This window comes from Megalopta genalis, chromosome 15 (genome assembly GCF_051020955.1).
Source record: "Megalopta genalis isolate 19385.01 chromosome 15, iyMegGena1_principal, whole genome shotgun sequence".
Classification (NCBI taxonomy): Eukaryota; Metazoa; Arthropoda; class Insecta; order Hymenoptera; family Halictidae; genus Megalopta; species Megalopta genalis.
Window position 1 is genome coordinate 5,695,290 of NC_135027.1, and position 26,485 is coordinate 5,721,774.

The window sequence follows — 26,485 nt, forward strand, 5'->3', positions numbered from 1 at the left end:
CATTACATATTATAGTGTGTATCTACATATATACAAATATGAAGACAATGAAACAAACGTTTTCTAGAATATGTTTATAAGGAACCGAAACGTATGCAGTTTTATTTTTATGTTGCTTCGTAACATTTAACGAACAATGCATATTTTTACAATTTGTATTCTTAGAGCTGAAAATGATGAACATTTATATGCGTTTACGTAACAAGACGAAATCTTGTGCGGCAGAGCAGAATCGCTCTTGCATCATGAAAAACTGAGAAATGTTTGAGAACCACTGAGAAGGCACGAGGATCGTAGCGGTAGCGATTTCATCATTTATCGATCTCTGTTTTTCCGTGAAATTCCGAAAAATGGCATCGATTGTGGCACCGGTTGCACTGAGATTCACTCGTATCACGATTGACAGTTTGCACAATATCAATAAAAATATTTTACTTAGGTAAGACTTAGCTTTCCTTAATTTGTTATGATGCCGAAACGCGTGTAAAATTCGACACACGTTTTGCAACTTACAAGTAGAGGTTAGGATTATTAAATAACATTTATTCTCTTCCTGATCATATTATTATAGATTTGTATAATAAAACAGTGATATACGTAACAAAATATATCCTCTATTCATTTGTTTCTTTATTTTTTGTCTCTCGAAATATTGTTCGGTGTTACCTAAAACAGATAGACAACTTAAATATTTTATTAAAACGTAAATATTGATGGTGTTGAGCGTGCTATTTATTTTATAATAAACCTGCACACGTAATATGATTTTTATAATCGTTCTGTGTTAATTGATAGGTTATCGCAACAATCGTATATTTCACGACAAAGACAGGAATACAGTACGATTACAGAGGAAAAAAAGTCTGATAGTGGAGAACAGAATTCCCCGTTGTCGGATCCCACGGAAACTGAGAAAAAATTGAAAGCAGATCTCGAACTAATTAATAAAGAATTAACAGATCTAAGAAGTAGTAAGAGTGAGTTAGAGGACAAATACAAAAGAGCGCTCGCGGATGGGGAGAATCTTAGGATTAGATTAATGAAACAAATTGATGATGCAAAATTATTTGGTATTCAAAGTTTCTGTAAAGATTTGTTAGAAGTAGCAGATATCTTGGGCAAAGCTACAGAGAGTGTACCAAAAGATGAACTAACGAATGAGAATCCACATTTAAAAACATTATACGAGGGTTTAACGATGACTGAAGCACAGCTACATAAAGTAAACAAAAAACTATAACGGCATCAATTATGTGTATTAAAAGAAAATATTATATACATTACTTTCAAATGATTCTTCACAGGTGTTTAAGAAGCATGGTTTAGTATCACTGAATCCAATGAACGAAAAGTTTGATCCTAATCAACATGAAGCATTATTTCAACAGGTAAATTTTTAGATACATATATTTGAGTTTTAGATTGTATTTCAATGCTATATTTATAGTTCTAATAAAATACATTTCTACATAGGAAGTTGAAGGTAAAGAGCCAGGAACAGTTGTAGTTGTATCTAAACTGGGATATAAATTGCATGAACGAGTAGTGAGACCAGCATTAGTTGGTGTTGCTAAAGGATAATTTATTGTTTTGTATTAATTAAATAAAAGAGAAATGAGAACATAATCCTTGGAATCAAGATACAATCCATTGATTCAAATGTTAATGATAATTAAAATTGAAACGTAAACTACAGAAAGTGAATGTTATAAATTAATGTGTTGAATGTGAGTATAGAACATACTGATTTTATGATAAGTATATTTGTTCTCACCAAGAATTATTTGATACTAGTTGATCATTTCAAAATAAATGTAACAATTTTGATGTTTTATATAATAGATTTATGTATACATGCATATTTAAAAGAATCATTCCTTTTGCTTTTATTTGTTATTGTCTTTTATTTGTTACATTTCTTTACAAAAATAAACCGAAATGATATATCAGTTTAATTAAGATAGTTTAATTCACACTTAATTCATTAAATAAATATTTTATTAAAAATAAATGATGTAATTAAAATTATATCTTTCTGGCTTACTATAACATTGGTCAAAGATAATATAATTTTTGTAAACATATTAGTACTAATTACACGTTCGATTCACAACCAAAAGGAATACCAATCTGTAATTTAAATAGAGGGCTTCTATACATGATCTAACATCTTTCGAAAACTTTATATAGATCAGGCAAGTTTGCTATCTGCAGTATTGTTGAATCATGTGCAAAGTGCTTAGGGGGAAGTAAACTCTCTTTAATTGCAGAATATAAAACGTGTTCTGTAATGTACCTCCAATCATGAGTGTTATGTACAGGATTCATACGACTATAGTACATTGCAGTTTCTCTGCAAAAAGTTTTGAAACAAGATTGTTCTGCTGACCACTCTACTTCGGTAGCCAAACGTAGTATATACAAAGGAAGGCCAGCTTCATATGGAAAATACTTCTCTGAAGGAAAAAAAAAATAAATGATCTATAATATTTTAGACACTAGTTTTATCAAAATATTTATACCTAGTAGAACTGGCAAGGATTTCAGGTTTCCCTTCTTGTCTATAACAACTGAAAAGTATTCCTTCAACATATCTGCTTTCTCCAATAGAAGTTCTTTAACACTTGTTGCCAAGTCTTCTTTTTTTCCATCTTCTTCTGTCCAACCAGCCTCACTACTCTCCAGTCCTAACATAGCCAAATCATATAAAGGAATCGGATCCTAGGAACAAGTAAACATTAATGTACAATGCTTGAGAATCTTTTTAATTTCGGTACTCATAAATCCGATAATAAGAGTCTAAGCTTAATACTCACGGAGAATTTAATAACACCATAGTTTGCAAAATCATAAAGCATAATTTCGTAAAACAGTTCCTCCCTAAAGTATAAAAGTATCTAAAATTATTTATACAACTTCTAAACTATATTTAAAATAGAATGAATAGAGTTTATAATTAACTTACGCTAATTTCTTTGTGTTGCTAAGATATAAATTCACTCCACTTTGAATGAGTGCAAAATGTTCATCTATGCAGCCAACAAAAATTAGATCTGACAAAATTTGTTTCAATCCTTCGTGCAATTCGTCTTCTACTTCTTTCCGCAACCTTAACACGCTCGTTAATTTAACTTCTCTTCTGAAATTATTTATCGTATAAGATTTAAAATCATGACTACTTTTAGAGTCGTCATTCTTATTACTACAAGATTCCTTTGGTTCATTAGATTGACTGTCAGTCTTGTTATTTATTTCCGTTTCTTCTTTAAAAACACTAAACTTTTCTGCAGGTTTCTTTCCCTCGATCGTAGTATTGGATCTATTTGCAAAGTATTTTAACACATGTTCACGTGCTTTAACCGCTACTTCATCGATGCATTTTTCTTGCATGGAATCGTTAACTGTACTTGTGTTATTTACGTCTTCAAAGTTATCTTGAATGCTGTCTACATTTCTCTGGTTTTCATTGTTATTAAATGTGGTTGAGATTATATTATCTGGCTGTATTAATTCTGATGATGTAGATTGACTGGATTCATTTATTATATCACTCCATGGTGTATTTGGTAGTTCTGTACTTAATTTTTTTACAGGTGACAATTTATTGTCAGTATTTTCATTGGATATTGAACATTGTATTTTATCTGTCTTTTGTTGATCACTGTCGTCTTTATCTTTAAGTCTTGTGTTATACAGTATATTTTGTTCAATGTTCACTTTGTCAATTGAAATATTATTTTCAAATTGTTCAGGCTGTAAACTATCATCGATTCTAGCATCTTTCGTAGCTGCGTGAATAGTGAAATTAAACTTATCTAATTTTTGATTGGATGAGTCGGTTCTAATCATTTCCTGAGGACGAATTTTCTTTGTTTTATCAGTGCTTTCCTTCTCATATTCTGGCAAAACTTCTTTCAAAATTTCTTTCGTAATATCAGCCTTTGGCAACCTTGCTTGCACATAAAATGTTCTGGAAGCACTGTTTCCAGATAATTTCTCATCCAGAGCAAACTTCATTCTTTCAATGATAGAATTTTCATGTAAAAATTTAACTTCATGTTTGGTCGGATGTACATTTACATCAATATTTTGTGGATGAATGTCCAAAGAGATATAACACCATGGATGGGTTTTCTTTGGAAGATAAAAAGTGTAAAGTTCTTCTAACATCTTCCGAATTGCTGAAACAAGATACTCGTAAATTTTAGTTACAAAAAAATGCGCGATTCAACATTGTGAAACTTACATGAGGATTCAATCAATCTATTGTTAATGAATAAAAGAAACACCATTCTTTTATTTGTGTAATTCGGATTTGTTATTAATGCTTGCATTTTGAATTTGTAAGTCTCATCTGTATGTTCAACTTCTAATAATTCTCTGAAGACTGGATTACCATAAAGTATCCTTATATTGTTCATTTTTGTGGAATTATGGGGTGTACGAACCTAACAATGTAGCTCATATTAGTATAATAACATAAGATTGAGATTATTATCTGAAGAAAATACCTGAGGGGCTACATCACCACATTTTTTCAGTGAAAATCCTACAGCAGGATTATGTATTGCATATTTTATTACTACATCTGTAATTTTGTTAAACTCCTCAGTTATGTTTGATAGAGCCTTCCTTCTTGTTGCAACATTATAGAATAAATTTTCTATTGTTATTGTAGTGCCTTGATTTCCAGCACATGGTTTTGGTGGAGCTTTTAGTTTGCTGTCAATATATGATGCTCTAGTACAAAATGAACTCAATGAAAGAATAATTTGAATATGACGATTTTGTAATCATAACTTTTGTCACAGAATCTACATACTTGTATGCACATTTTTCATCAGCTGTTTTTGTCATAATCGTTAAGAGTGCAATGTGACTCATACTGGCCAGAGCTTCTCCACGAAAACCAAAAGTTAATATGGATTGAAGATCTTCGAATGTTTGTAGTTTACTTGTTGTAAATCGTTCACAAACAATTTCCATGTCATCTTTTCTAATCCCTGTGCCATTATCTTGTATCTAGTAAAATAACAGCGTTTTTTATAATCGTCTTTAGATGTAAAATATACTAATAAGTACCTGTAATAATTTCAAACCCCCTTCCTTAGCAAGGATTTGAATGTTAGTTGATTTTGCGTCAAGACTAAAATGTTTACGACGAACGATTGTTAGTGACGAATCATACGAGACAGTATATGGTTTTAATGTCTAACCTGTTTTCGATTAATTCTTTTAAAGCATTTGCTGGTCTTTGAATTACTTCGCCAGCTGCAATTCTATTTACCACAACTTTATCCAATTTCTTTATTTTCCCCGGTGTATTCATATCAAATCACGTGTGTTTCAATCTTCGTCAAAATAACAAGAAAATACTCTGTGACTGAATGTACTGCGATAAATTATACTGTAACGTAAATAATTATAACATTACGTACAATGCATAGTAATAGAATCAGATATAAAATGAAGAATAATAATAATGAAAATTAGGTAGAAAATGTGTTCTCTTTGTAATTTAGCTAGAACTACAACGTATTACATTGTACGAATGAATATGTACATATATTTCATTTTCGCGCCAAAATATGGATTGTAGTAACATAGTAATAAATATGTAGTATAAATAAGGTAAGAAACTACAATAAAAGAGCAATTGAAGTATATGAAAGTTCACAATTCTGTACTTTTGTATTGCATTTATATCCATAATTAAAATGGTTAATCATTTTACGATGGTCATGATCAGTTTGAACATTTATTTTAACGATGTTGCATTAGTTATTAAATGCCCTTAAGTACATATTGCGTGTTAATTATCGTATATCATAATGTTAGTTAAGAATCGGTAATTTGTACCATTTAAAAGTGCTGTGTCGTCATTTGTGATAAAATATCCAAGCAAATTAGCCAATTAGTATCACATTATTACCGCTAGATGTTGCTACTATTTCAACTTGTGAAGAATACATATATGTGATACATATATGATCTCATACACGTGCTAAGAATTTGAATGACAAAATGAAGCAATGTAAACTTTGTGGTGGAACAGATTTTTATAAGGAAGCAGGATATTTTTTCTGTCAAACATGTCAAACACAAAACGAGGTATGTCATTGTCATTTTCTTTCTTAAAAAGTTACATCGTTAACCTTTTGCACCTTTATACAGGACATTAGAGAGGAAGTTCTCGAATTACGAATAGATAATTCAACTAGATTACGAAAAACAAGAATCAGATCATTGAAATCTCAGAGCTCAGGTATAATGTCATTTTTTGTCTCATTTGAAACCATAATTTTTAATATTCTAGAGTAGTTGTTGACATACATTTTGATTATCAGGTGAGGAACTCGGATGGACTTCATGGGAAATATACAATTTCGTTTTAATTGGACTGACAAATGAACTGATTGAACTTGGAGTTCCAGCTAACTTAAAACTAACAGTATTGCAATTGTGGGCAACATATTTAGGAAAGTTAGAAGTAGCATTTATTTCAAGAAAGAGGAAATGTGTGCCAAAATTGGCAAAGAGATACAATAAGAGGGATGCGGAAATTATTTATGGTAAAGTGCAATTACAAAGAAGAAAGAGAAAACGTAAAAAGACTGGAAGTAGTACAAATACCTCAATGATGTCTGATTACCAGAGTGAGGGAAGTTCTATGCGAGAACTTAGTAAAAATAAAGTAATTAATTTCTATAATATTTGATAAGGAAGTAATGTAACATTTGCATTATAGTATACGTTATTCAAATTTTTTCAGAGACTATTAGTAAATGCAGATTATGATAGGTTTCTTCAGTCTCAAGCTAGTTCAGACGTTGAGGGTCTCAGTACATTCACTCAGAGTACATATAGTGTTCAGTCTAGTTCGGGAAAGTCTTCGGATAATGAAGGAAGGTTAGTGCTCCTTAAATTGTTTCTACAAACAATTATTATAATGTTGTATACTTCTAGACTACAATTCAGTTCACATGCCAAAGAGGAAACAAGAAAAATTAAAAAGCTGTCCAAACATGTACCTAAGAACAAAAGAGTTAATTATAAGGCGAAACATATAAGTACTCAATACAAAATAGGACCTCATATAATTACACCTATGAGGCTGTGGGCTATTCTATATCTTGCCCTTAGGATACATAATCAACCTATACAGTTAGGAGATATGTTGAGGTATATAATATATATATATATATTGCATATACAATATGTGCATTGTTATTGTTCTTGTTAAGTTTTGTTTTTCGGTTATAGGTACGGTAGAGAGGGGCATTTATCTTACTATAAACTAGACCATTTATTGCCACCAGAAGTCTCTTTATCAAAGAGCGAAATTCATTTTCTGACACCAAACGTGGAAATTACTCATAGAGGAATGAGACGTCTCACAGCCAGTATGGCTAAGTTTCTTGGTGTTTGGGAGGTAGTGTGCCCGGATTTTTTGCCTTTGGTTAATAGATACTGCCAAGAATTGGGATTACCAAGTACATAAAATATCCATTATTTATATGTTTTTAATTTATAATTTGCTTTTAACGATATTTTATTTTCAGGAGGTATACAGCTGTACATCGAACGATTGATAGCTCTGACTGTACCAAAAATGACATTCACCAAAGAGAAATCACATATTCCAAACTACGAGGGTCGCGCAATGGCATTTATCATTGTTGTACTGAAAACGTTATTTGCTCTGGACGATATAACTGAGTATCAAATTAGTAGGATATCAGAAAAGATCAATAGGTGAGTGAAAAAAAAAATGAACGTCTATGTGCATGTCAAATTATCTTTCATGTATTGAACCTCAAAATCTAGAATTATATTATCAGCCACTTTAAGAAAATGCAGCTTGAAAATTATTGTTCTCAACTAGAATCGCGTAGACTGTACGCGAGTAGTAGATCAAATAGCATAGATAAAAGATTAAAAGTCAGAGGACATAGATGTTATGAAAACAGTTACCCCTGTATAATCGTACATGGTGGTGCAGGGGATTTCAATAATGATATAATCGTGGAGAAAATGACAGGTTGCAAAAAAGCTGCCATAAATGGATATAAGAAATTATTAGATGGCCAAAGTTCAATAGAAGCCGTAGAGACTGCTCTATGGTGGCTGGAATGCGACGAGTTTTATAATTGTAGTTATGGGTCTGTATTAAACGAAAGAGGTATTGCAATCTTAAAACTATTGATCATATGGCAGCTGCATTACAATGACGGAAACATATTTGTTTACACACTAATGCACCTAATACAGGGCAAGTGCAAATGGATGCAAGCTTGATGGATGGTTTATTATTCAAGTGTGGATCGGTAGCAGCCGTATCAGACATAGAGCACCCTATATCGCTTGCAAAATACGTGTTGCATAATTTTCCAAATGCACTTTTTGTGGGTGATGGTGCCAAGAATTTAGCAAAATATGCTGGTTTAAATTGGATATCTGAAGGGAATATGGTAGCGCCACTGGCACGATTAGCATTAAAATCATCAGAAGGGGAAGAAGAAAATGATATAGATAATCTAAGTTTACTGGGGGGCGATATGTTAACAAGTAAAGTAACTGGAGAATAGAACCTAAATCACATTCATTTATATTTTAAGTGAGGACGTGCAGACGGTTTTGGGACCATCATAATATTTGTTTAATTACTATTTGTAGACAGTTCTGACACCGTTGGTTGCATAGCATACGATGGACGTAGGATTGCTGTTGGCAGTACTACAGGTGGTATAAACAAAAAGTTGGTAGGAAGAGTAGGGGACACTCCAATATTGGGTTGCGGAGTTTTTGCAACGAGGAGTGCAGGTTGCTCTGTAACAGGACATGGGGAGACTATAATGAAATTGGGACTATCGCGTGCCATTGTAGAAGACATTGAACACGGTTTTACTGGGGAGGAGGCTCTGTATAAACATTTCTCTTTTATGTCCCAGAAATTTGATAAAGCTGGTGGCGCGGTTGTGTTCGAATCGAATGGTCGTTGGGCTACTTATTTTACTTCTGAAAAAATGCCATACGCGGTAATAGAAGACGATGTAATCACGTTCGGGGCTAGAATACATGAAGAAAAAAGAGAAATGTATGGCGCTGATACTTTCAAAAGTTGCAGCTGCGAATGTCCTGTTGTAATTAAGTTCACAATGTGGAAAACAAAGAGTCTTTGCACGTCTTACGGACGAGTTCATATTTTATGTTGCAGCATGGCTATTCCACTGGGCCTGTTGAACGAAAAGTTATTTAGTTTTCGAGAATGGCAGGATTATGTTGAGGGCAGGAAAACAATACTAACTCATTCGCATTTTCCGACGAGAATCAAGTACTGTCCAAACACTAACGGCGTAGATGACTTGTACATAAAATTTCTGGAATTTGTCACTTCTAAGGCGGATAAGAAGGAGCCAGACGTTAAGAATTCGAAACACTGTTTATCGGAGGAACTCGTTCAAGCCATGACCAAATATATTGCTAATTTAAGTTCCAACGACGATACACCCAAAGCGATAGACATTTTTCCGCCGTCTTTAACTCCGCTTCATTCGTACTTGCAATATTTATTGGACAATCCTCTTTACGACATACCCGCTGTCTTTAGAAATGATTTTTTCCTTACGAAAGTGGGCTATATGACTAAACCCGAATCGTAAGTAGTTTGAGACAATTTTTAGGTGTTACAAATGATCTATTTATCAGTAATATGAACAACAATTATATCTTAATAGGAGGTACACTGATGTTTGCTTAATTTTCAGTCTTGTCGAATTAGCGATGCAATGCGGTATTCAATTAGATATTGTAGACTCGCGTTTGCACTTTATCGACAAAATTGTTCCTCCCTTTGAACAACCTAGAATGCCGAGTGTTGATGAAATGAAAGAGCTGGTCGATGTGGAAAACGATACTACGCACGAGCATACGGAGAGAAACGAAAATGTGAGCGATTACGTGTACAGAAAGATAGCATGTAAAGTAGCGGTCGACATTCCCAAAGAATTGTATTACAACAGTATTAGATCCACAATAGAAAATTGTAACCATAAATCAGAGGATTTTACATTTATGGAAACATTACCGGATGGTAGACTAGCAATTCCCGACGACAGCGACAACGAAGAGGAGGAGAAAAAAGCGAATCTGGCTCAGAGTATTACCGAGGAAGTATTAAACTTAGAAAACAAGTTTTATAGTCGATACAATTTGAGCTTAACTACTGCGGAAAAGGAGGCCATACAAAATCCACGCATTAACGACAGGATGTGCTACGAGAAAGAAAAATTACAGCTTATGAGAAACAGCAGAGGTCAATTCGTTAAAAGATCTGTCTCGACCGTGGACCATGAAGAACGAGGAGAGGATTTTTTCTCCGTTTTAAACAATTTGAGTTTTAATAGCAGTGTCCAAACGAATGCCAAACAAGATAACTTATTGTTGAAAAACGGTATAGATATCAACAATATAGATATGGACAACATGGACATAGACAACGATTTTCTAAAACTGGGCGAATCTTTTAATCTGAGTCAAATTTCTTTGCGTCTAGACGATTTCGTCTCAACACCAAAATCAGAGAAAAAGTCGTGTGTGAACAACAATAGACACCATTTTTTAAGGCCATTCAAAGACTATTGGATGTATCATTGCGTTTTCAGCCGCGTGAAATCAAAAAATTTTGCAGTATTCGAGAAATCTTTGCCGCGAAGCTTTCGTTGGCTGTTGAATGAGTGCGCACTTGCCGTGGAATTGTCTGGGGAAGAGCTCTATGAAGAAGTATGTTTAATAGAATCGTATCTTGCATACCTTTCAAAGAATCCGCACAGTAAAGACAATCGCAGTGGCATGGATCCGGTATCCAAAAGTCAATTGAATTTCATTTTAAAGAAGTGGTGAGGTACACAATGTAAGATTGATTGCAGCGAGCTGTGATGTACAGTACAAAAATATATTAAATCATCATTGTTGTCTTCCTATATTATTTTATTGAGGTCTCCCCTCTTTTCTTCAAAAGTCGCGGGCATTTTTAATCTTGGATAGATTATATTACTATTTTATTAGTACAATCGAAATGGGAAAATAATTTATTAGGCGAATTTATCGAGTAGAATTTCAATTAAATTTTCATTAAAATTTTAATCGTTTCCAATCGTTAGGATGAATAGCTGAATAAAATAATGAATTGCGAGTGGATCGATAGTCGATTCTGTGGGTAACACGTCCCGAGCGCCATAAAACTGGCCATCGATAAGTTACCGATCGCGATGAAGAGCTGGGGAAGCCGAAGTCACGCTATAGTTTATGGGTCGGCCGTAGATGAGCGTGCAAATCGAGCAACTGTTGCACTCTCGCGTAGGGCCTCTCGGCGGTTCCCGGTGTGCGTGTTTCTCGTCCCGAGCGAGCCTTGGGCTCGAGGGGCGACGGACCGTTCCGTCAGTAGTAAACACACCAGCTGGCGTGAGGTAGTGTCGGATGGCTGTCACCATTCCACGGTCTTGCTGTCACGGTACGTGGACCGTGTGTACGATCAAACAGCTTTGTGTACGGCCCGGCCGCGTGTGTATCGGCGATCGGTACCCGGGGAGCTCGCACGGGATATTCGTACGTGCGTGCGAGTGAAAGACAGTTTCAATTTCGATTTCAGTTTCGGTTTTCAAGTGCATCTGTTGTCGTCCGCGAGACTGCCAGCTATCGAGAGCTGATCCAAAAGTGCACGCCGTTTCTTTTCTTGCTTTCTCGCGCGTTCGTTCCACTCGACGTCACACCTGCTCACCCGCGGACGTCCTGGTCCAGAGTATCGTTCGAGAGAGAAAGGAAAAGAGAGGCTGCTCCGTCGAGACCCTTCTGTCTGGTGCTGTCGCGACTTCCTGTTATTATCGTAAGTCTATTTCGAATTCATTTGAAATCTACGACGCTCGAAAATTGCATTCAACAGTGTACCATCCGGAATGCTAGTTATTTAGGTATATATCGGCCCGTGTCCCAAAGATGCTTCCGGTTCGGTAATCGTTTGTCAGCGTTACTTATTACAAGTGCTACGCAGAAGGGTTGCTATGGGATTGTCGTGCAATGGACGTCGACGGAAGATGTTTGAAACGAGAGATAGGGATCGGATGGACCTCGATGTGTTTACGATGTCGTTAGAAATATGACAGTATGCGGAAAGCACGCTCGAATATTTCGAAAGCGGGTAGAAGATTGTCGATCATTGATTGGGGATAACGGGATATAGAGTGCGTGTCCGTAAATCGCGACGTCGTCCCTTCGAAACCGACAACTTCGTATTAATCGCGTTACATCGCGACGCGTTGGATACATCGATCCCCCTTTCCAGCACGTAAGCACTCACCTCGGTTATCATCATGGTTGGACTTTCTCGAATTATATTTCGCGGGCGAATCGAACGTTTCATAGTTTCGATAACCATTTTTTCATAAGGAACGCGAAAATTCTTCGGACGTTCTTGCGAGTCAGAGCGTCGTCGTATAGGTATTTATTAGACGGGATGACGTTTTGAAGATTTTCATGCACCGCGAACGCGTGAAGTCTCGTAGACTAGATAGGAGCGATGAGACGAGATGTGGCTCGGCTATCGTGTCTGGTCATCGCGGTCCGTTTCTACTTATTGCCGGCAGAAGAGCGCGCGTGACGAGGTCGTTCTCGATAAAAGTATTTGCTCGTTGAAACTGCGTGTCACCATTTTCAATTTGATTCTTCTGAAAAATCGTCACCCGATTTTCAATATTCAGTAGTTCATATTTAATAGTAACATGGTGCAGCTTTCTCTGTACTGTCGTATCGATAGTTCGATAGTACTCGTCGAAAAGAAATGTGTCGACAGTTTGATTTATTAGAAGCCCTCCGGGCATGCTGATCGGGTTATTTATGTTTTCTGTCATCGTATAGATCGGTTTCTGTAAAATTGATGAACTTGTGAGGTAAGAGTAGTAAATAGGTCGCTGCATACAGAAGACCTGAAAAATACGTAATTACCGTTGATTACCGTTGATTACCGTTTCGAACGACAATGTCGAAGAATATTTCACCCTGAACCATCCTCGTGGCACAGCCCATGCATCGGAAGCACCTAAGTGCATTCTCCGCTTCTAAATAATCGTTTCCTTGTTTCCCTCTCGGTCGCATATACGTTTACCTGGCCATGACAGCCGGCTACAAAAATATATGTATATGTATATATATATAGAATATATATATTATTATATATATTATTATTATTATATATTATATATATATATATATAATATTATAATAATAATAATAATTATTATATATATATATACATATATAGAGAGAGATATATAGAGAATATATATATATATATATTTTCTTCTAAATTTTCGAAATTTTATATATATATATATATATATATATATATATATATATATATAGAGAGAGAGAGAGAGAGAGAGAGCGGGAGAGAGAGAGAGAGAAGAAAATTTCACTTCCTCTTTCGCTCTTGAGTCTCACGTTTTTATCGCACCACCGGCGCATAAAGAAAAGAACGAGCTTACAATTCAAGGAAGAAGCAACATCGGATCGGAGACATTCGTGGTTTCCTGGATCCGAGATGATACCGGGTCGGTGCAGGTATTGTAGGGGCTTTCGGATCGCGAGCCTGTGACCTTTTCGACAAAATTACGGCCGGCCTGTGGGCGCTCGTTCAAGCTTCGATATGTATGGACCGATCCACGGGAATTCGAGTGAACACACAGATATCGATATAATACCCTGCCGACGCGTTTCAAATTGAAACTTCGTCGGCTCTGCAATAGTTCATTACGTCGTTCTCCCATTAAATGTGAGAAACGCGAGAAACGAGCAGCTCGATACCGTATAGAGAAGAGGGTTGGACTGTTTACAGTTTGTGCGACGAACGCATGTCTAATCGACAACCTAATCGCCGTACCGTGGCAATTAGAATTTTTTTAAAAGCCTGCACACACACACACACACACACACACACAAAGGGTGGATGCCAAAGGTTCGCTAAAGTATCGCCTAACCCTGATCGGCGAGGAATTCTCCGGCAACGGAAGAGACGATGTGAAAACAGAATGGAACGGCGAAGGGCTTGTCGGTTGCGCATTGAAAAGTATCGTTCCCCGCGTAATGAACCGTTAAACGGTTCGTCGAACCGTTCCCTTCGACGAGCGATCACGCGTTCCGACGAACGTGCATCATCGATTGCACATTGTTAACAGGATGAACGTGGTCGCGGGCTGGGTCGGGTCGGGTCGGGCCGAGCCGTGCTGGGCTACATCGCTTTTTTCCCCTGCAAGCAGCCAACTGCGATTGACCTAAAATAAAAGGAGACCGCCTGCTTAATGCTAGAACCAACAAATCCGTCCGAACGACGGATTTCGGATCCTTTGTTTCGTTATATTATTACTATTTTCATGAAAGAAATTCCCTGTAATTTGTATAGTAGGGGAATTTGTATAACAGGCTCCTTTGGGAATTGATGAGGAATGAATATGTTTTCTTTCATGAAAATAGTAATAATATAACGAAACAAAGGATCCGAAATCCGTCGTTGGGACGGATTTGTTGGTTCTAGCATTAAGCAGGCGATCTCCTTTTATTTTCTCCTTTTATACAAATTCCCTGTAATTTGTATAGTAGGGGAATTTGTATAACAGGCTCCTTTGGGAATTGACGAGGAATGAATATGTTTTCTTTCATGAAAATAGTAATAATATAACGAAACAAAGGATCCGAAATCCGTCGTTTGGACGGATTTGTTGGTTCTAGCATTAAGCACAGGCGATCTCCTTTTATTTTCTCCTTTTATACAAATTACAGGGAATTTGTATAGTAGGGGAATTTGTATAACAGGCTCCTTTGGGAATTGACGAGGAATGAATATGTTTTCTTTCATGAAAATAGTAATAATATAACGAAACAAAGGATCCGAAATCCGTCGTTCGGACGGATTTGTTGGTTCTAGCATTAAGCACAGGCGATCTCCTTTTATTTTCTGCTTTTATACAAATTACAGGGAATTTGTATAGTAGGGGAATTTGTATAACAGGCTCCTTTGGGAATTGACGAGGAATGAATATGTTTTCTTTCATGAAAATAGAACATGATCCTAGACGATGTTGCGTTCGTCTCTCGCGCTACCGACCGGTAACGGTTCTGTTCATCGGCGTACGTTGTGGATGTGGATCAATTGGCATGATGAGCGATATTAGTCTTTCGGAAAACAAACGATCCGGCGCCCTCCGCGTCTCGTCGTCGGCGATCCCACCGGAAAATCTTGGTGGGGACGGTCTCGGTTAATTGGTGCAGGCAGTTATCGGTGGATCGTACCGGTTAAACGAGTCGCGCGCGTTGCATCGAGTCGCCGAATCGTTTGCCTCGGTTCGTCAGCGAACGTTTCGCGTGACGTGTCCCAGCGACGATCTTGCCGGGCCACGGCACCGAGCAATTTGGCCGCTGTGCAACGTCACCCCCGAAAGGTAGCGCAATCCGCGCTGTTTCATTTCGCCCTCCACGCACGAATTTCGTCGAGCACGGAGAAATCAAAATTCACCGCGATCCCTCTGTCCTCGAATTCGCATACGTTTCCGTATCGCATCGAGCCGCGCCGGCTCGCGTGGTTGGTCACCGTGTTTACAGATTCTTTATCGGTCGTCACGGTACGTGGTTTTCGGCAAGGTAAGCTCGGCGTTAACCTTTTAGGCACGACACGCCACTATAGTGGCTTTCGCGGATGTCATCTCTCTGAACGACGCGCCACTATAGTGGCTTGCTCTGGTAGCTCACTCGCTCATCGTTTGAACCAAATAATCGTCTTCATATGCATTGTTTCACACTTCTTTTGTCTTCGCATCGATTTACAACAGTCTACAGGGTGTCCGAAAAATGTCTCGCAATCCGGAAATGGCGGGTTCCTCGGATCATTTGAAGCAACTTCTTCCTTTACAAAAATGTTCTCCGAGGCACCGTTAACGAGTTATTAACGAAAAACAGTGACCAATAAGAATCGAGTACGGCTGACGCGAGGCGGCCCAGCCAAGCAGCGCGCGAAGCCCAGTTCCGCTCATTGGCTCGATCGCCTCGCGCCAGCCGAGCTCGCCTCTCATTGGTCACCGTTTTTCGTTAATAACTCGTCAACGGTGCTTCGGAGAAAATTTTTGTAAAGGAAAAAGTTGCTTCGAATGGCCTGAGGAACCCGCCGCTTTCGAATCGCGAGACATTTTTGGGACATCCTGTGTATACAGACAGAATATACAGTATCAGACTCTGTACAGTACATATCAGACTCTGCCGTCCAGAGAAATAGCCTCGCGCAGAATTCAGCCGTACCTAAAAGGTTAATCGCGCCGTCGAGGCATTCCCCGCCGGAGAACGACCGACGATCGTGGTTGCTCCGTCGTCGCGCGATCTGATCGAGAACCTGTTAACGAAATTTCGGGGACGGTTACGAAATATTTGTGCCGCGGTTACGGAAACGGGCAGACGGCACTCGAGAGCACAGTGGTACAAGACCCGGCACTCGAATTATCTAGGCCACCGGCTCGCGGGGTAACTGGCAGCCAGCGACGACGACGTCGAGCCTCTTACTTCGCTGACAGCGCTGATCCTCGTCCCTCTCCGCGTGTACACGTACGAACAACGAGAGTGCCAGCTATAAGCACTCACGAGCGTCAGCCGAAAAATAAAAGCCACCCACCCACACACACGCGGACCGGAGACTGTCTCGGCCGTTTCGCGACCGTCTCTCCACCGTCTCTCCATCGTCTCTCGACCGTCTCTCGAAGCGGCGACGGGTTCTTCTCCACGGTGGCCTGTTTTTTCATCCGACGTCCCTTTGTTCCGCGGCCGGCCTCAAATCGGGTTACTCGAAGATCGACTTGTAACGCGCGCCCGTCTCGAACGAGCGTTACCACGCTCTGAAAGAGGATTGCTCAGCCTCTAACCCCAATCGGGCGGTACCATTCCCTTGGAACGTTTCTCGGACGATCCTCGAATGTTCGTCGAACGTTTCGCGGATAAATCGGTCGGTCATTATTGGTGGATCAAAGGTCCGATTGTCTTTGTGCAATCGTTGCACGATAAAACCTTGACTGATTTTGTTGTATTTCTTGTCCGAGACCAGGTTAACGCATCGGTAGGTTATGGGCTCTGTGAATGAAGCTGCCGGATACTTCAACATTCGAAATTTATTAATTGTTTTTTTGTCATATTTCTTAAAGTGCTCGTCCCGGACACGTTATCTTTTCTATAGATCTTAGTGAAACGTGGAAAAATTTCAATTAATTGTCGGAAACTAAATAGCCCAATCATCAAGATTTATACTCCGGGTCGAAATAGACCCACCGAAACCGTCTACGAGCAGGGATTGCTATTGTGGCGTCGCATCCCTCTACCTGAGCGCGGCCGCTAGCATTCAAACAAGTACCGGTCCTAATCCTCAAAACTCCCTAAAAAACACGCACCCCTAATAAAACAATTCTCCTCACATCTGGACACCTCGACCCGCACGGGACTTTCCCAACTTTCTCCCTTCCTACGAAAGTCCATCTATTCCTTTCTTCTCTTCCAGTATAAAATAGACAAACGAGCAACTCCTATAGCTCAATCTGTTCTAAGTTCCTGGTTCTACGACGTCACGTCAGTCGCGCCCGCGCTCATCGATAGCATTTGAATAAACTGCATTAATACTAACCTTAGTCACGCGCTCCGATTCGCTAACCTTTCCTTCAGTGCTAAACTATCAATCCTGGAACCGAGTTTCGAGAGGTTGTAGAAATCGCTGGTATTCGAGAACTCAGAAGCTCGGCGGCGTCGTTTCAATGTTTCTGGATCGGGGTCCAAGAGGAAAAGGAAAAGGGAGACCCGGTCGAATAAAAGAGACTTTCGCGGAGAACAATCGCTGCTAGAATCCGCGAACTAGACGGAAACCGCGGTAACATGTCCCTAGGTGTGGGAACAGCAGCTTCCACGGTTTCCATGGCTTCTACGGATTAACGTATAAACGTTTGAACGCAACGACCGGCAGAGAAATCCCGTAGGATCTCGTTCGCGAACTTCCAATTATATTCGCAGCTCGGCTCGCGGATTTCCGTCAATTGAATAACTACTCGTCTAGTCCCAGGTCGCCTTTGTACAATCGTTCGTTCTCGATTCAACTTTGTCCTGCGTCGAGAGGACGAACTGCTGGGACCACGTCGACGCGTTCCGCGCCCTGAAAACGCGTTCCTCGCTGCGAAAACTCTCGTCGATCGTATCTCGGGCTTCTGCTCGCGCCTTTGAACTTTTCACGGAGTTTCTATCCGGCTCCTAGACGCCATTAACGGATTACAATGTTAATGGGAATTCGATCGGCGTCGACGCCGGGCGTCGATAACGGGACAAAGCTTTAAGTCTCCGAGTAATCCTTCTTATTTCACTTTTACTCCGCGATTTCAGGGAACTCGACGATTTCCCCGTGACACGAATTATTCCTTTCAATTATTCTTTATTATCTTTTTGTCTCGACGCCGACGTAGAACTTGCACCTGCGGATCAAAGGATCCTGGATCTGCTCCCAAAAACCGTGTCCGATTCTTTCGATTTGTAATTTATCTAATGCGCGACTCTCTCGAATCGTAATTTATTTAATGCGAGACTCTCTCGAGAAATCGAAGTAAGAAATTTCATCGACAAGAAAGGGGATCTAAACGCTAGACACGATTGCGTGGAGCTCGACCGTCTCCAGGTGTATAAAGTGACATCGACCACATCGCGGACTCGAGGAATATAATAATAATAATAATAATAATAATAATAATAATAATAATAATAATATTAATAATAATAAAAAAATAATAATAATTATTATTATAATATATTATAAATAATAATACTATTAATAACAATAAAAAAATAATAATAATTATTTTTATAATATATTATAAATAATAATACTATAATAATAATAATTATTATTATTATTAATAGTATTATTATAATTATTATTAATAATAATAAAATAATAACAATAATAATAATAATTATTATTTATTAAACGGTGTAGAAACCGCTATAGTTATACACACGTTCAATATAAAAAGCCTATTGAGTAGAGATCTTATTACGGTGATAGCTAAACTTATACGAAAGAAACATTTTCCAAGATGATTGTAAGACACACAGAAATTAAATGGAAATAAATTGTTTCTTTTAATAATTTTATATTTCAGCGACTCATTTTTACCATAAATGCATAAAATCCGCCATCTATCAGACCAGAATGTAAATCATTAAGCACGAGTTGATCGAGAGACAATTAATGAGAGACAGAGAAATTTCTACACAAAAATCGAGTCCGCTTTTGTACGTCTCTGTTCTTGTTCTGATTATGTTCGTTTGCGACAAAACGCGCGTGCAATGGTGGTCCGTGACCCTCTCCCTCCCGGAGTAAGAATTATTCGCGCGGATTGGTGAAAATTTGCGATCACACTAATCGGCACCGGAGATGTGTCCAGACAGTAGTTTTTCGAAGTCGCAGCAAACCAAGATTAAGAACAAGATCAAGAACAAGATCGAACGCGACGGGCGAGTTTTTTTTCGTGTTTCCTTTCTTTGTCGATCGAGGAACGAGCGGGCCGAGGGGGAATGCATGTGCTCCAGGAAAGGGAGCAAGGAACAGGCCTTTCACCTTGAAACAACACACGGCACAGCAGCCACACAGCCCGAAATAAACGGGGCGCACTCTATTTTCGGGCAGCCGTGAGAGGTTGGTCCTCGAGTGCGCTTTACTCCGATGCAGGCGATGCATCGTCCCGGCTGACAGGTGGACACGCGACTTTCCTTTTAGCGGGAAACGCTGGAAATTCGACGCGAGCTGTTAGAGAGTAATGCATTTTCCTCTCTCTGTGGCCTTATTGCGGGACACCCGCCGGAGGATGGCCTTAGAGAGACCGCTTCGGTTTCCTCGAACTGTTCCCGGCACTCGAGAAGCGCATCTGCTGTTTCTGCTGCCACTGAATTATCGCGGAGATTCGACTAACTCGTCATCGAGACCGAACAATGCCGCCGGCGCGAGGAGCTCGAGATAAGGGCCGCCGCGATGAAACGAATTTACGGGTCGTTGGAACCCGGAGACGCGAGAAATTCTCACGATGTTTCCCGTTCGCGCCGAAGCGAGGCAGTCGGCTCGACTTTTTTATTTTTTCGGAGGCCCGCGAGCCAAACATTTCGCATCCCTCAAAATATCTTTCTTCGTGAGAACCACTGAAACGAAAACAAGCTAAACCTGCATCGAGTTCCAGAAGTCGCGCATTACTTCGTAATGTTTGGCCAGACTGAAAATTTCATTGAAATCGATCGACGCATAGTCAAGCTACAGCCACTGAAAGGTGTAAAAGCTACCTGTTTTTGGTCGAAGTTGCTAAAAGAAACCACGGTTTTTCACCGTCTCTGTTTCTAACTCGCTACAAATAACCGATTTCGATGAAAGTTTCAGTATACGTTTATGTTACCGAGATCCACGAGACGCGTTTTTTAAATTAAATCCAGGTTCGGATAAAAAAGTTGAAGTTCAAAAGCATTTATTTTTCCTTTGTTGCTCAAAGTGACAGTAAAATTAAATGAAGGTGCTTCAGTTATTGTGCAACAAACTAGCCTCTCTAACGTTAAAAGAAAATTCAAAATTCATCTGAAAGAACTTATTGTATTTTAAAAGATGTTCGAATACACTTTTTGCCAGAGGTAGAGTATTATCCTAATTCCATAGATGACTTTCGAATGAAACGTAGCCTAACGTTTACCTCTCGAAAGTATTGGGGTTGTCCGGAAAGTTCGTGCCGATTTTTTAAGGAAATTAAAACGCAGCTCATTTAAATATAGGAGCCAAGCTTCGCAATATGATCGTGGATGGTTGATTTTGATTTATTTAGCATTCCTGCTAATTGACGTAATGTAGAGCGTGGTTTATTCTCGATTTCTGTTCTAATCGTATCTTCGTCTGTGATGGACGGCCTACCTGGGCGTTCTCGATCTTCAAGATCGAAATTTCCAGCTTTAAACCGAGCAAACCACTTCCGCACAGTTCTTTCGGCTACAGCATCCTCGCCATAAACAGCGCATATCTTACTTGCCGCTTGTGTGGCATTTTTGCCCTTTCGGAAAAAGAAAAGCATTAAATGCCTATAATGCACTTTATTTGCCATCATATTCTAAGGCGTACAAAACTGATCAAAATTAACGAATCGCAACCAAACTTTTTCCCAAATATGGCTAAAGTTATCTCTTTTAGAATATGTACACATGTCATTTGTTTTCAATAATTGTGATATATTCAGTCAGGTCCCTCACGCTACGTACCGAAAATCGGCACGAACTTTCCGGACAAACCAATATTTTGAAAAAACCGTTCTTCGCCCTGGAATTTCGTTTGCCGTCCGCGTTCCAAGGATACGATGCACTTCGAGAAACTTTGATTTCTTAAAAAAAAAACGGAGCCAAGCCCACTGTGCCGGCGCCAAGGATCTTCGATCCGTTTCCACGGGACGATGCGACGCGACCCGTCGCGCGTCGCGTCCGTCAGAGGAACAGGGACGGAGAGGACTTTCCTGAAAGGAATATCGGAGATGCGATCGCTAATGCGAGTGGCCGATGATAATGGAATTTGTCGCGGCTTCGATGAGAAGCTTCCGAACCAGCCGGATATGGGCTGCGTTAGGACACGGTGTTGTCGGTGCTTGGGCCATGGAGGACCCTTTTCGGCCCAGGTTTCCAAAGGTTCAATCTATTAGCTTGGATAGCGAGTCTGCGCCTTTGTTAAGGAAATACGTGGGTGGTTGGGCACTTCGAGGCTCCGCTCGAGGCCAAATTTGGTCAGCTACACGATCCCTTGGTCGTATTGGAAGCCAGCTGATCGGTGAAAACGAGCCGGAAGGTGTTCCGCGCGCGGTCACGTATTTCCGCGCGGCAGTGCGCTCGGAATAAAAAATCGATCAACGAAGTTAGGCTGTTGTCGTTTCTATTCATAGTCGAGCTTAAGCGTTTCGTAAAGGTAGACGTCTTCGGCGGAGAACGGGACAGATGCACTCGTTTGTCAAAACGATCCGGATCTCGCTCGAACGAGCCGAATTCGACGCTAAGCATCGACGATCCCCTGGTCCTTGGTTTCCAATTGAGTCTCTCGATCGCGTCGCTTCTAAATCGCTCGTCGGCCTTGCGATCGTTCCTCGAAGACGTCGTTAATCGTAACCCTAGAATCGTGGCACGTGCCTGGCAACCTCGCGAATCCAAGGCGACGGTCGAACGATTCTTCTACGATAGGAAGATGTAGGAAGACGACCCACCCTGGTGCACAGTGGTCCGGAAAACGGTAATTGATGGCCCAAACCCAATTTTTAGACTTTCGTAATCGTGCTTTGTTTTGCTTTCAAATAAGGACCGTTTAAAATCTCGACATTTTCAAAATATTAGATCTTTGAAATAATTTTTGCACAACATAGTATTTTAATATAATATTATAAATATAGTATTTTTCACAAGCGCAGAACTATGAAATTGGAATTGCAATTAAACAGTTTAATTATACCTTGCACTCTGTGCCGAAATGCAAATTACATATTTCATATGCGCGACGTTTATTTAATGTTGATACAAGCATGTTTTACCCGATATACGAAGAATATAAAGTACAATGTAAAATTTAAAAAGAGTACAAAAAGTGCTTGAAAGAGCTAGCGTTCAGATTCTTTTCTTTTTTGTGAAAGCTTCGACCTGTAACGATGTAGACATGTAAATTTTAGCCGCGTATTTTAATAATACGCGTAGCTTAATAAGCAGACGTCTGCGGTCCGACCGCGGCCGGACTGAAACTTTCAACGTTTTTTCACACATTTCCGATAATCTGGTAACAAGATACTCTCAACGAAAGCTCGTCGGTATTCGTTTTTTTACAAATTTCTGGAACAAAATTTTTGTTATTAACACTAAACCTACCGCGGTCAAAGTGACCGCTTTCTTATTTTGCAATTCTGCATAGTTCCGAGACTCTTTCGTGGAAAACGCTTGAATAAGTTATATTATTGGAGCAAGTTTTATAATAAAAGCTTTACAAATTCTAAATAAATTCGGTCTTCTCACTTTTGTGAAGCAGTTCATGCCAGTTAGTATTACAGCTTGGTAGGTTTAGTGTTAATAATTGAAGTAACTATTAATATATATAACTATATATAATATAACTATTAATATATATTTTTGACTCAATAACATTATAGCTAGTGTCGAGACGACTTCAATAACCTGCTATACTAATATATAGCATTATTACATGCTATTACATACTATACATATATAACATTATTATATACTATAATACTAATAACCACAAATCTTGAAACAACGTTAAAATAATCGAAGCCACGGAAAACAAATTCCCGTGCGGTGGCCCTCCCCGCTCGACGATCCATCCAGATCTAAATAACTTCGATCAGAAGAATGGTCCCCCTAAAACCGTGGGAACTGTCCTAATAGCATCGCGTAAAAAATTGAATTTTTCGGCGAGTCCGGAGCGTTTAAATCGCGCCGGTTGCCGGGCGGTTCGCGAGGGAAGAGTGGGTGGAGAGAGACAATGGGTTCCCACGGGCGGTCCCGGCCCGCCGGTGAAAGATACGGGGGCTAACAATGAGGCTGCGTGAAACGGGAAGAAGATATTCGAATTTTTCGGGCCGCGCGCGTATTAAACTTCGTCTGGCTCGGCAATAACTGTCCGCGTCGCGCCGCGCCGGCTCCGCTCGTCTTGTTTTTATTTCCACGAGGATCGACGGTCACGCGAGTATTCGAACAAAGAGGCTCCTCGTCGAGATCGATAAGGAGAACCGGCGCGTCACGGCGCATCGCGACGCGTCAGACAAAGAGCAGACACTCTGTGACGCACGGCACTTTTCCCCTCCGCGATTTAATTAGGCGCGAGCCCCGATTCGCCGACGGACATTTTCATAAACCTTTCGCTTCCTGTCCGCCCCTGATAAGCATTCGGAAGCGGCTCCCGATGATTGCGTCGACGGCCGCCGTGAATGCGACTGCTCCATTAGAGCCGTTTCGCACGGGCGTCCGCGTGTCGCGATACGCGTATGCGATGCCGCGTTATACACGCGAGAAAGTATCGCCGTCGGAACGCTACCATTGAATTACATGCACGATCGGGGTCCGTCATGCGCGCATCGCGATACAACCAGGCTCGTGTGAAACGGCTCTTAGGCGACAACCTGTGCGCATCCAGCCGGACTGATTTATCACCACGCCGAACTTAACCTTTTAAGTACGGCTGAATTCTGCGCGAGGCTATTTCTCTGGACGGCAGAGTCTGATATGTACTGTACAGAGTCTGATACTGTATATTCTGTCTGTATATACAGGATGTCCCAAAAATGTCTCGCGATCCGAAAATGGCGGGTTCCTCGGGCCATTTGAAGCAACTTTTTCCTTTACAAAAATTTTCTCCGAAGCACCGTTAACGAGTTATTAACGAAAAACAGTGACCAATGAGAGGCGAGCTCGGCTGGCGCGAGGCGATCGAGCCAATGAGCGGAACTGGGCTTCGCGCGCTGCTTGGCTGGGCCGCCTTGCGTCAGCCGTACTCGATTCTTATTGGTCACTGTTTTTCGTTAATAACTTGTTAACGGTGCCTCAGAGAAAATTGTTGTAAAGGAAGAAGTTGCTTCAAATGATCCGAGGAACCCGCCATTTCCGGATTGCGAGACATTTTTCGGACACCCTGTAGACTGTTGTAAATCGATGCGAAGACAAAAGAAGTGTGAAACAATGCATATGAAGACGATTATTTGGTTCGAACGATGAGCGAGTGAGCTACTAGAGCAAGCCACTATAGTGGCGCGTCGTCCAGAGAGATGACATCCGCGAAAGCCACTATAGTGGCGTGTCGTTTTGAAAGATGACATCCGCGGAAGCCACTATAGTGGCGCGTCGTGCCTAAAAGGTTAAGGCAAAAGTGCCTATTGCGAAACACCGCTCAATTGTGTCCCCTTCGCGAAACGCTAGGCACAAATAACACGATCAAATATCGACAGAACGTATGAATGTGGATGAACAAATTCTGCATTGTTCTTTATATAAATTATTATTATAAATTATATTAAATTATATTTACAAATTTACTCGCACATATAAATATACTTATTGTAAATTTACCACGCAACGATCGGCTGTAAAAAAATATGTTTACTCGAGCACCGACGTTTCTAAGGAAAAACACACTGTTCCATATCGTGTACCTCAAGTCTTTCATTGTGTCGGTTCACGGAAAAGCATCAGCGACGAAAATATCACGATTTCGTTAGCTTTTTCTGCTTACATCGATTTTTTCCAGAATCCTGAAGTTGGTAGTTTCGCGACCAGATTTTGAAATGATCGTATAACGTGCAATTTAAAAAAAAATCCAACGGTACGTGACGTAGGATGAATCGCAATTTCTAATATTTCAAGCTTAACATGAATTGTTGAAAGATGTCCCTACTACGTTTCCTCTGTTTTTGCCTGATTCTGCAAGACACTCTGACGTAAAAAAAAGATCATCGTTTGATCTCATTTCTATCAGAAGTTCTTTGATTTTGACACGACTCCTCGTCGCTTCGCTCCATCGTGCGCGGCGCGGCGCCACGCCTCTTCGGGGCTCTCGGAGCACTCGAGTCTCGCGTCTCCATCGAGAATTGCCTCCGCTGGTCGCAGGGGCAAAGAGGCTAATCCCAGAGCAAAGAGCGTTCCGTTTCCTCTCGTGGAAGCTTTTCTAGTCCACCGGACTCGCCGTGTCGCGCACGTATCGGCGCGGCGGGAAGTGCGTTCGCACGAGGGCAAACCGAGCCGTGAGCTATGAGCTACGAGTGGTTGCTCGCGCCGAAACCGAGCGTAAGCCGACTTAATCAGTGGGTCAAGGAGACCACCGCGTCGCGTCGCGCTTACCACGTCGGCTCCATTCCGAATTCAACTCGCATCCGAGAGCCACATACGCAAGCGTTTTGCGTGCGGGCGAGCCTTTGGACCAGGAAAAATCCTCTTCGAATCGATCCCGAGCCGATCTCGAACGTTGCCGACGACACTTGCACTGGGATCGGCCTCCCTGTTCGCAAATCGAAAATGAGCCACGGACGCTGATAATGCTTTCGCTCGGCGAGAGAGTAGCTCGTGAAAGGCGTCGCGCGTGATCCGGCATACATTTCGACGACGGCGACGTCGTCGTCGTCGTTGCCGTTGTTCTCGACCCTTCGAGCGCCTGTCCTATGCTCGAGGACAATTAACGGCGACGCTATTTTAGACGCGTAACGTAATTACATTGTTATGCGAGGCGCGCGAGTCGACGTCGGCGTCAGACGAATCCTTGCAAGGTCCTCGGCCGCTCCGCGTCGGCGATCGCGAATCGGAAACGATTACCAGCGAGAGAAAGAGAAAAAGGAAGAGAGAGAGAGAGAGAGAGAGAAAGCTTATTACGAAACGA

The 26,485-nt window shown here is 40.4% G+C and overlaps 5 protein-coding genes and 1 long non-coding RNA gene across 8 annotated transcripts in view; 4 read left to right on the plus strand and 2 right to left on the minus strand.

The window, feature by feature from the left end:
* Window positions 1–111: 111 nt before the first annotated feature.
* Roe1 (grpE protein homolog, mitochondrial Roe1) lies at window positions 112–1,626 on the plus strand. Its single transcript, XM_033469024.2, has 4 exons — window positions 112–439; window positions 796–1,222; window positions 1,305–1,388; window positions 1,474–1,626. Exons 1-4 carry the CDS (start codon window positions 351–353, stop codon window positions 1,579–1,581), a joined length of 708 nt encoding a protein of 235 aa, XP_033324915.1. The 5' UTR covers window positions 112–350; the 3' UTR covers window positions 1,582–1,626.
* Window positions 1,627–1,861: 235 nt separating this feature from the next.
* Window positions 1,862–5,552, minus strand: Mlh1 (DNA mismatch repair ATPase Mlh1). Of its 3 annotated transcripts, none has more exons than XM_033469019.2 (9): window positions 5,217–5,552; window positions 5,083–5,146; window positions 4,823–5,022; window positions 4,512–4,722; window positions 4,247–4,448; window positions 2,966–4,181; window positions 2,817–2,880; window positions 2,523–2,721; window positions 1,862–2,456 (listed from the first exon to the last, which is right to left on the minus strand). In XM_033469019.2, the coding sequence occupies exons 1-9, from the start codon at window positions 5,327–5,329 to the stop codon at window positions 2,164–2,166; spliced, it is 2,562 nt and encodes an 853-aa protein (XP_033324910.2). In that variant the 5' UTR covers window positions 5,330–5,552; the 3' UTR covers window positions 1,862–2,163. The 3 variants fall into 3 exon arrangements, with proteins under 3 accessions (XP_033324910.2, XP_033324905.2, XP_033324911.2); XM_033469014.2 differs by having other exon boundaries at window positions 4,512–4,740; window positions 5,217–5,550; XM_033469020.2 differs by lacking the exon at window positions 5,083–5,146 and having other exon boundaries at window positions 4,512–4,740; window positions 5,217–5,363.
* A 419-nt stretch (window positions 5,553–5,971) lies between these two features.
* TAF1B (TATA box-binding protein-associated factor RNA polymerase I subunit B) lies at window positions 5,972–10,982 on the plus strand. The gene is made up of 9 exons (XM_033469013.2): window positions 5,972–6,111; window positions 6,175–6,265; window positions 6,348–6,694; window positions 6,773–6,909; window positions 6,967–7,182; window positions 7,264–7,493; window positions 7,563–7,755; window positions 9,218–9,658; window positions 9,768–10,982. Exons 1-9 carry the CDS (start codon window positions 6,025–6,027, stop codon window positions 10,900–10,902), a joined length of 2,877 nt encoding a protein of 958 aa, XP_033324904.2. The 5' UTR covers window positions 5,972–6,024; the 3' UTR covers window positions 10,903–10,982.
* LOC117219693 (isoaspartyl peptidase/L-asparaginase) lies at window positions 7,763–8,803 on the plus strand. The gene is made up of 2 exons (XM_033469026.2): window positions 7,763–8,182; window positions 8,272–8,803. The coding sequence occupies exons 1-2, from the start codon at window positions 7,855–7,857 to the stop codon at window positions 8,586–8,588; spliced, it is 645 nt and encodes a 214-aa protein (XP_033324917.1). The 5' UTR covers window positions 7,763–7,854; the 3' UTR covers window positions 8,589–8,803.
* Window positions 10,983–11,412: 430 nt separating the features above from the next.
* The window catches only part of tws (protein phosphatase 2 regulatory subunit tws), a 49,132-nt gene continuing 34,059 nt past the window's right edge, over window positions 11,413–26,485 (plus strand). Inside the window, exon 1 of the mRNA XM_033468821.2 lies at window positions 11,413–11,884. The gene's annotated coding sequence lies outside the window, so the exon portion shown is untranslated. The remainder of the gene's footprint in view (window positions 11,885–26,485) is intronic.
* Window positions 12,694–13,169, minus strand: LOC143260636 (uncharacterized). The gene is made up of 2 exons (XR_013034911.1): window positions 13,000–13,169; window positions 12,694–12,920 (listed from the first exon to the last, which is right to left on the minus strand). It is a non-coding gene; the product is annotated as an uncharacterized LOC143260636 (long non-coding RNA).

Coding starts and splice junctions, on each gene's coding strand:
- TAF1B (XM_033469013.2), top strand. CDS start 6,025: ATGAAGCAATGTAAACTTTGTGGTGGAACAGATTTTTATAAGGAAGCA. Junction 7,183..7,263: donor CAGTTAGGAGATATGTTGAG/GTATATAATATA, acceptor TTTCGGTTATAG/GTACGGTAGAGAGGGGCATT. Junction 7,756..9,217: donor ATATCAGAAAAGATCAATAG/GTGAGTGAAAAA, acceptor TTTATGTTGCAG/CATGGCTATTCCACTGGGCC.
- Roe1 (XM_033469024.2), top strand. CDS start 351: ATGGCATCGATTGTGGCACCGGTTGCACTGAGATTCACTCGTATCACG. Junction 1,223..1,304: donor CTGAAGCACAGCTACATAAA/GTAAACAAAAAA, acceptor GATTCTTCACAG/GTGTTTAAGAAGCATGGTTT. Junction 1,389..1,473: donor ATGAAGCATTATTTCAACAG/GTAAATTTTTAG, acceptor ATTTCTACATAG/GAAGTTGAAGGTAAAGAGCC.
- Mlh1 (XM_033469014.2), bottom strand. CDS start 5,329: ATGAATACACCGGGGAAAATAAAGAAATTGGATAAAGTTGTGGTAAAT. Junction 2,881..2,965: donor AGCAACACAAAGAAATTAGC/GTAAGTTAATTA, acceptor TTTATACTTTAG/GGAGGAACTGTTTTACGAAA. Junction 2,722..2,816: donor ATGGTGTTATTAAATTCTCC/GTGAGTATTAAG, acceptor ACTTGTTCCTAG/GATCCGATTCCTTTATATGA.
- LOC117219693 (XM_033469026.2), top strand. CDS start 7,855: ATGCAGCTTGAAAATTATTGTTCTCAACTAGAATCGCGTAGACTGTAC. Junction 8,183..8,271: donor GTCTGTATTAAACGAAAGAG/GTATTGCAATCT, acceptor CACCTAATACAG/GGCAAGTGCAAATGGATGCA.